An 8,820-nucleotide genomic window follows, 5' to 3' on the forward strand; every position below is an offset into this window, starting at 1 on the left:
GCTTCGAGTTATTTGAAACCATCATGGTTATCGAATCGAAATGTTGACGATTGAATGGAACGATGGAATAATTTCGAGATTAAAATAACCGCTTTCCGCCATTCATTCGGTGTTTAAATTTTGACTAAAAGCCCATTGGACCGTGTTTTATCGAATTTCGTTCACCGAACTGGATAGTACAATTTTAATACACCTCGTTACGTGCGATTTCCGATACACGGTGTTTTAAATTCAAGAGAAACACGACTTATTTGACGATCTTTTCAATGGAGGCCGTCATCTTCCATTCAATTATGCGTTCCATCGTTTTTTTCTTCGTTCTTTGAAATCCCCTTCTCTCTTTCTCGATTTCCGTATAATATATTATAGAATAAGCGCGATACATCGTTCCACAACGAGATCGACTCGTCGAATGAGTGAAAGACGCGGTGAATGGTAAACAAAGCGCGTAATTGTTTATATTTGAATCGGGCACACGGTCGATCTCCTGAACTACATTTCGCGCTTTGCAAACAATAATACGTAACAACGGGGTCGTAGCTCATAAAATTCTAATCGAAAATAATTTCTCTCGTACCGACAATGCCGATTCCATGATTAATCGAGGAATCTGTTTCGCATCATTTTTCGCGTGTTCCCGATTTCGTCACGGATGAAAAAACTTGATGTATGACCTCTGAATAATTTCATTCGATGTTAAAAATATTATATTAATTCTCTTTATATTTATTTATTATCGTTTCAATTAAAATTATACATCGATAGAAAATGGTAAAATATAGAAAAATAATATTTCAAAATTTCCAACTTTAAACTAACATCGCGTCAATTTGAGATCAATTACATTACATTATATACTAATAACGATAATTAAAATTGAAGTGGAATTGAGAAAAATGAAAATTATATTATCAAATTTTTTTTCGAATAAAAATTTTCAGACACGGTCCCGTTAATCGCTAACGGATCGGTTCCGCGAAAGGATTCCTTTTTACCACGGAGATGATGCTCGCACAACGATAATCGGGCGTAGCAATCGTGCGACATTCGCGATGAAGAAACTTTAGTGAATGAAAGGAAACCGGTGGTGGTTCACACGCGGCCGGGCACGCACTGCACTCCTCGACCATTTACCTTAAAGCGAGGCGATTTCCTTTTGCACATTATGATCCCACACAACGATGCACCTACGACGGCGTATCTGCTAGATTATCCTTCTGTACATACCATTACCTCGACACGCGAGCTATATGAGCATGAAAGGATACGGGGGAACAGAGCCTGGTCGCCAACGATCAGGAAAAATTGCGGCCGAGACCGATATACGAGTACGAAACAAACAGATTGCATCCATTATAGAATGATATTCTCCCTTTATTTTCTTATTATTCTTCATTTTTTAATGCGATTTGATTAAGGTGGACCATTGTTCCCCTTTTGTAACTTTAATCGCTCGATCTTTAATTCTAAATAATTTTGATGACTTTCGAGGAAGTCGTTAGATGCATCTGCGACCGAATAGCGACTCGTTAACTTCGTTTCCGCTTAGGCTATCCACTAGATCATATGGAACTTGGTATACGTGTATTCGAAATATCCAAATAGCATCTATTTGAATTGTATTCCATTATAAATGTACGATGGATTACTATCATTGCATTAATAAAGAGAAATTTGGAATTCATTAAAATTTAAAAAATTTCAAATGATATATTAATGATATAATAAAATTTCTTGAAAAAAAAATATATATGTATATATATATTCGAAAGATGAAAACAATTTTTAATTTTTTATCTTTTAGAAATTAAAAAGTATACGAAAAGATATAATTTTCATTCAATAGATGTCACAGGAAATTAACAATATATTCCAACTTTCGACAGGTAAACCAGTAAATTCGACCTTTATCGAGCTATTCCAGCCAAGAACCAGTCTCGGTATAATCGAGAAAAGGAGAAAGAGAAACGGTGGCCGGCTCTTTGGCCGTACTTCCTGTCCAATCACGACTTCATTTGTCCCTGACGAATGCGTGCCAGGCGCTAGCCACCTGAGATCCCGTAGATAATAGAAGAGTAAGGCATCAAGAAAAAAAAACTCGTACCTGTTTCCATGATCGTGTTAACAGCCAAAACTCATAAAGACGTTTAAAATGGTCCGAGAGAAAAAGACACGAAATGTTTTCTTTATCATCAATACATTGATTCTTCGACATCAACATTCGAAAAGCGATAACACAACGACTTTTATTGAAATTCGTTTGATTATATATATAATAATTTTTGCAATTTTTTTTAATTACGATATACATATATGATTATTACCTGCAATGTATATTAATGTATATTAATGCAATGTATAATAATTTTTTTTTTCATTACAATTAAAACAAAGTATTAAATGATCCCAAAAATTCTTTTCGTTTTCTTTTTATTTTTTTTAGAATTTTTCCATGATTTCATTTTTTCAAAATAGTAATTAAAATGGATGATATTTATATAAATTAATAATATTTTATCATTTTTAAAATTTTAATAAATTTTATAATAGTATTTATTATCTATATTTTTCCTAAAATATTTGTCTATTACATTATTTTATTACATTATTCAAATTATCAATCTAATTAGTTAATTAATAATTAATTGGTTAGTAATTATCAATCTAATTTGTTAATTTCATAACATTATAATTAATAAATTTTAAAAGAGTAAGAGTCCAAAATTTATAATAAATCTAGAGAAAAATTGAATGTTTTAATATCAATGAAAAATAAACTTATGTATTTTTCAGTAACCATCAAAATCACAAATAACGAAAAAATTTTTTGAGATAACTTTATATATGTATACAATATTTTATGAAATATATATGACTCACTATGATTTCATTATGCTTTTAAACCAGCTATAAAACTAGACTTCTTTTTTTATCATGTACAACTTGACAGATAACTATTAAAATCAAACGAACAATTCACCACAATGCATTATCCGTCGAATTTCATTCGCGATATTAGCAACATTGTCACAATGATAAAGCAGATCGAGCCGGAATCGCAATTAAAAATTGATTTACAACGCTATCACATTGATTCACATCATCATTAACAACTCTCATCACGTGCGCACATAAAAGAGAAAAGATTGTAGTTGTCAGTGTGCAAATTTCACGATAATTGGTGAACGCGTCGCTCGCATGCCGCTAATATCACTGATGAAATCGCGATGAATGAATTGATCAGGTCTTGATGACCGTCTTGATCGTCTGGAACGCAATTTGTCATAGACAAGCATCTTCTTGATATCGATTGATCGTTTTCGTATACCGTCACGAAATCAACCATCATGTTTATGATCTAATTATCAAAGATTTCGATCTTCCAATTTATGGTTAATCCATATAACCGTAACATAAGTTATACGATATTATTATTTTTTATAGACTAGTCCGGAGAACATGTTTGTGCAGAGTTAACACTGTAAGGAAAATTCATTAGACTTGTTTAATTTAGTAAAATTTGTCAATATCACATTTCTCTACTATATTTGAATAAATTTAATAATTTAGATGCAAAAAAAAATATATCTTACCTTCGTTACAATGTATAAACCATTCCATAAACCATTGTAATCGTTTAATCGTTTAAAAAAACTTAGATAGATAGAAGTTGCCGAGAAATACGTAATTTAAGCAGACAACTTCATTGGGCAAATTTCAAGTTACAGATATTAATATTCGATAATCGATTATTTATTAAATTATCGAATAAATTTTATTAATCAAAAATCTTATATTTTACGATCTTCTATTAATATATATATATAAATAACTTTCTTGATGATGATTTTATTTAAATCGTCTTATTCAGGTTATAGTCGAAAACGATTTAGAAATTTTCGAAACGAGTTTTATCGGTCGCCATCAAAAGATCGCGATACAATGTTGACACGAAACCGAATCCATTGTCGTCTCTTTCCTGTGACAGTTTCATTATCTTGTTCTTTTCGGAGAACGTTCAATCCCATTATTTTTCACTGACCTGCTATCCGAGTGTAAAGTGGGCAATCTTGTCTAGAAAACGGTCTTTGATCTTTTATGCAACGTCACGTTTCTGGAAGAGTTTAAAAAAAATTTCAATAGTTGATCATTGTTTTGTTACACCGCGGTTGGATGGCGCTACACGATAATTATTTTTTGTATAAATTTAAAAATTCTTCGATAGATGTCAGATTAAGTAAAAGCTCGGAAAACGAAGTGAAAAAGTTCGTAAATTTACTTTCTTTTACTTTCATTATCTTTTCTATATATAATATATAGAAAATTTTTCATTCAATAAAAAATACAAACTTTATTTAATCTAATTTAACGATATCATTAATCATTAATTTACAAAAAGTAAAAAATAAAAAATAAAAAATAAAATTGTAGCATCCAATAATCAATACAAATTAAATCGTATATTCTAACAATGTCAAAAATAATTCTGTGAATCATTTCAAATTGGTTGCTTTAATTTGTGTTTAATTGAATGTTACGGTGCACATTCATAAAAGGAAGAAAGGATAACAACGAAATAATGGTTGCGCCATCCAAAAAGCAAGTTGTTACCGAATTATTTCATGAAGAAATTAACAGTCAGTCAGTGCTAAGGCAGTAGTAGTTACAGACTTTTGTTGTGAATCTGTAATTAGAAGCGCGCCGTCTTTTGCTTCTATTCCATGATTTTCTTTTTTTTAAATTTGTTTTTGTTCGTGTGAAATCTCTCGCAGTCATATATTATCATCTTGAATCAACAGAGAGTCGATTTTGTAACGAGTAGTAGTAGTAACTACTACGTATTAAGACATATTTTAAAGGCAGTATATGTATTAAACTCAGATGGAAAGAAGGAAAGAGATTGTATGAAATCGAAAAGAAGGCACGAGAGAACTTAAATAATAGGTCTGTCTTAATAACCCTCGTTCTGGAACGCAAACTGAATGTCATTGCAATAGATTCGATCACGTGAGTCGGTACTGACAACATAATTCTAGTGTCGTGTCAATAGCTTCGTATAGTATCTCAAATTCATCTCAATTCAAAAACGAAAAAATATTGAAATGCCATAGATATTAGGCTTTTAAATCTAAATACCTGTTATTGATTTAAAAGAAAATTATTTTGTAAAATCAATATTAATAAATATTAATATATTAATATAATATTAATATAATAATAAAATATTAATTATATTATATATATTTATAAAGAATTATAAATATATATAATAAAAATTTTTTTAAAATTGTCTTATTTCACATTTTTTAAAATTAAAAAATAATGTAAAACTATAATAATTCGTAATATTGAATATATTTGAAAAAAAATTTCATGAATAAATTGAAAATATATTTATAAATATTATATACCATATATACATACATACATACATACATACATATATATATATATATATATACACATACATATAATTTTTGCAAATGACATCTGTAAATAGTATTATTGTTTAAATATTGTTTAAATAATTGAAAAATTAATAAAATCCTGAAGTTGTACTTAAGATGCCATCTAGAATATAGTTAGATAACTTCTTACGATGCGATGATCTTTTTTAGAAAGGCTAAAAATTATGTTCACACATGCGTACTGTGATGTAAAGTATACATAAAACAAAAATATTTAAATTATAACTCTATTCATTTTATTATAATATTGTTAATATATAATATATAAAATAATATGTTGCCACGATTACATTTACGTGTTAGTCAAAAATTATTAAATACATCTATAAAATTTCAAGTAAGTTAAATTGACTTGTTTGCATTGAGGTTATATTACTGTAGTTTATAATCGAACTATTTTAATGTTGAAAATATAATAAATATTTAGAAAACAACAGAATGTCAGTTTAGTGGACTCGCTTATAACTTAACAAATATTCCTTCGAAAAAAGATTGTGTACTCAACGTTCATAAACATTTAAAAGTTCATGGAATATATTTTATTCGATGTGAAAGCACAGCACACATAACAAAAGAAATTGTATCAAATACATCAGGTATTTTAGTAAAGTGTTTAATTTGAAATATATTTTCAAAATGTAATAATGAAGAATTTTTTTTTAGATTCACTTGTAACTCCAAAAATAGATACAATAACAGATACAAATAGTTCAATAATAGAAAAAGATCTTATACATGAAATACCAGGTAATATAATATATTTACATCATATTTAATATTTTTATTTTTACATCATATTACATTATAGTAGTATAAATAAAAATATAATATTTATATTTTTTAAAGATATACCTGTACCAATAGTTGAAGAAATAACAAAAACTATTAATTTACATGCAAATGGTGAACCTACTTTTGAAAGCTTAGGATTAGGTGGATATGGTCCTTTTGGACTTTTTCAATATTTTTATGAATGGCTTCATATTAGTTGTGACTTACCATGGTGGGCAACAATTATATTAACTTCCACAATTATCAAACTCTTAACATTTCCCTGTTCAATAGCTATGCAAAAAAATAATGCTAAATTAAATAATGTTCTACCACAAATGGTAAAAATACAAGAAAATATGACGGATGCAAGAAAGTGTGGAAATTCATTGGAAGGTATATACTAAATAATATAACAATATATACTAAAAAACAAATATATACTAAATAATATAACATTTACTTAAATGTATATGTTATATTTTTTTTTCTAGCTGCTCACTTTGCTTATGAATTAGAATCACTGTTTTTAAAAAATAATATCAAGATATTTCCAATAACCAATATTGTAAAAGTACGTATTATGTAACATAAAAAGTATATTCTAGTATATTTACAATAATTAAAATGTTATAATTTGTTTCTATATATCTAATAGTTTGGTGCACATATACCAATATTTATTGCTTTAAGAGAAATGGCTTCTAAACCTGTAGAAAGTTTAAAAGAAGGTGGATTCTGGTGGTTTACAGATTTAACTATTCCTGATCAATATTATTTGTTACCATTATGTACTACTGTAACAATGTATGTCATTTCTACTCGTGCATTGAATAATAGTGGAAAAGTATCTCCACTTGTACGACACTTATTCAAAGCAATACCAGTTATTTCATTTTTATTTGCAATGAGATTTCCAGGAGTAAGATATATTATTATTAGAATTTTTTTTATATTGAGTGTAGTATGCATATTAAATAAGTAATTTGTTCTAGGCCATTTTATGTCATTGGACTACTTCAAACTTTATAACTTTGATAGAAAATCGAATATTAAACATAGAAAAAGTAAGAACGTTTTATAATATTCCACCTCTTATAAAACATAAACCTGATGATAATAAGAGAATAAGAGAAGGGCAAAAAAAAGGATTTGTAGAAACATTTCAAGATGGTACTTTTATAATATTCAACAATATTTAAAATATAATTCTAAATATTTTATACAAACGATTTTTTTCAGCTTACACTAATATGAAAATATCTAATAAATTATCAGCTCTAAAACATGCTGATAAGATACAATTTAATAAAGAAGCTAAAGGTCCATTGAAGAAGACATTTAAATATAATCCAATGGAAAATTTATCAAAACAAACATCAGCATCAATGTCAGCAATGAAAAAATAATATTTTATGTACGAAATCTAATACATAACATTTCTTTATTTAATTAATTATAGATCTAATTGTGATAATTCAAAATTTAATTCAATAAATAAGAAAATAATGAATTATATGATATCTTTTAAATCTATAAATATTAGCATTTCTATATTTTTTTTGAAATTAAATTTATTAAAATTAATTAAAAAAATTTATTAAAATTAAAAATTATTAAAATAAAATAATTTATTAAAATTTTATATCCACACATTGATTAATTACTTCAAGTAGATGATTGTTTTCAAGAGCAGCTGCTACTCTTTCTTTATCAGCCAATTGTTTATTTACTGCTGTTTCTGATATATGAGTACCCGGAGTAATTTCAACACTAACTTTAAATCTTGAGGGTAAAACTCGCAATAATTGTACTCTAATTGATAAGCCAATTAATGTTGCCATACTACAATGTGGTATTGTTGGTGTAAATTTTACATGAACTATGTTTGCTTTATTATCAATCTAGAATCAAAAATTAAAATTATTTTTACAATGATTTTTTTCATTAACTTAATAATATTACCTCAATAAGATTTTGTTCTACCACATTTAATTCTTCCAAAGTTAAAGGATGTTCAGGATCGTTAATATTTCTAATCATATCTGTAAATAAAAAATTTATTAGAAAATTAAATATATTATTATACTAGTTATACATACCAAAAATTTCTCGTGCATCAAATTCATCTACAATACCTTCATCTTCATCTTCCGCCGTAATTTGTCTTTCATCTATTTTTTTATATAATTTGGGATTAATATTTTCCAATTTATCACCCATTTTTTCCATTAAAAATATTATATTTATATATTTTTATATCGTTAAATTAAATTATTTTTTTTGTTTCAATATTAATTTTTATATCGAAATAATGAAATTAACCTAAAATTAATAAGTTTTTTTCTTTTAAAACAATAATGCATCACAAGAATGAAGAGATTTTAATAATCAAATAAAATCTAATATTGCATTGCTTTTTGTTCTTAATACTATTGTTAACAAAATATGAAAAATATGAATATATAAAATGATTATTATACCATATACTTATAATGATTACGTTTTATCGAAACCATTATCGAAGTTTGCACATGCGCTATTATGGCTGCTTACAGTGTTGTTCCGTAATACATAATAA

General features: G+C 27.1%; 2 protein-coding genes and 1 long non-coding RNA gene across 7 annotated transcripts; 1 reads left to right on the forward strand and 2 right to left on the reverse strand.

Moving 5' to 3' along the window:
- Positions 1–719: 719 nt before the first annotated feature.
- On the reverse strand, positions 720–4,752 carry LOC107995081 (uncharacterized). Its single transcript, XR_009831921.1, has 4 exons — positions 4,612–4,752; positions 3,594–4,114; positions 2,881–3,479; positions 720–2,324 (listed from the first exon to the last, which is right to left on the reverse strand). It is a non-coding gene; the product is annotated as an uncharacterized LOC107995081 (long non-coding RNA).
- Positions 4,753–4,802: 50 nt separating this feature from the next.
- LOC107995078 (mitochondrial inner membrane protein OXA1L) lies at positions 4,803–7,755 on the forward strand. Of its 4 annotated transcripts, none has more exons than XM_062081901.1 (9): positions 4,803–4,944; positions 5,619–5,805; positions 5,896–6,064; positions 6,132–6,215; positions 6,315–6,635; positions 6,734–6,813; positions 6,898–7,161; positions 7,235–7,412; positions 7,482–7,755. In XM_062081901.1, the coding sequence occupies exons 2-9, from the start codon at positions 5,743–5,745 to the stop codon at positions 7,646–7,648; spliced, it is 1,326 nt and encodes a 441-aa protein (XP_061937885.1). In that variant the 5' UTR covers positions 4,803–4,944; positions 5,619–5,742; the 3' UTR covers positions 7,649–7,755. The 4 variants fall into 4 exon arrangements, with proteins under 4 accessions (XP_061937885.1, XP_061937883.1, XP_061937884.1 ...); XM_062081899.1 differs by having other exon boundaries at positions 4,805–4,944; positions 5,623–5,805; XM_062081900.1 differs by having other exon boundaries at positions 4,869–5,007.
- Positions 7,399–8,519, reverse strand: LOC107995079 (MIP18 family protein galla-2). 2 transcript variants are annotated; one of them, XM_017052323.3, is made up of 3 exons: positions 8,378–8,519; positions 8,205–8,284; positions 7,399–8,143 (listed from the first exon to the last, which is right to left on the reverse strand). In XM_017052323.3, exons 1-3 carry the CDS (start codon positions 8,469–8,471, stop codon positions 7,874–7,876), a joined length of 444 nt encoding a protein of 147 aa, XP_016907812.1. In that variant the 5' UTR covers positions 8,472–8,519; the 3' UTR covers positions 7,399–7,873. The 2 variants fall into 2 exon arrangements, with proteins under 2 accessions (XP_016907812.1, XP_028521179.1); XM_028665378.2 differs by having other exon boundaries at positions 8,342–8,476.
- Between the last annotated feature and the right edge of the window lie 301 nt (positions 8,520–8,820).

The sequence above is a fragment of the Apis cerana genome, linkage group LG11, assembly GCF_029169275.1.
Source record: "Apis cerana isolate GH-2021 linkage group LG11, AcerK_1.0, whole genome shotgun sequence".
NCBI classification, from domain to species: Eukaryota; Metazoa; Arthropoda; class Insecta; order Hymenoptera; family Apidae; genus Apis; species Apis cerana.

Bases quoted from the DNA above. Each gene is read 5' to 3' on its own strand.
- LOC107995078 (XM_062081901.1), top strand. From the start codon at position 5,743: ATGTTGCCACGATTACATTTACGTGTTAGTCAAAAATTATTAAATACA. The intron at 7,162-7,234 runs GTAAGATATATT...AATTTGTTCTAG, and splicing joins TTGCAATGAGATTTCCAGGA to GCCATTTTATGTCATTGGAC. The intron at 7,413-7,481 runs GTACTTTTATAA...GATTTTTTTCAG, and splicing joins TGTAGAAACATTTCAAGATG to CTTACACTAATATGAAAATA.
- LOC107995079 (XM_028665378.2), bottom strand. From the start codon at position 8,471: ATGGAAAAAATGGGTGATAAATTGGAAAATATTAATCCCAAATTATAT. The intron at 8,285-8,341 runs GTATGTATAACT...TTTTATTTACAG, and splicing joins TGATGCACGAGAAATTTTTG to ATATGATTAGAAATATTAAC. The intron at 8,144-8,204 runs GTAATATTATTA...TTTTGATTCTAG, and splicing joins TAGAACAAAATCTTATTGAG to ATTGATAATAAAGCAAACAT.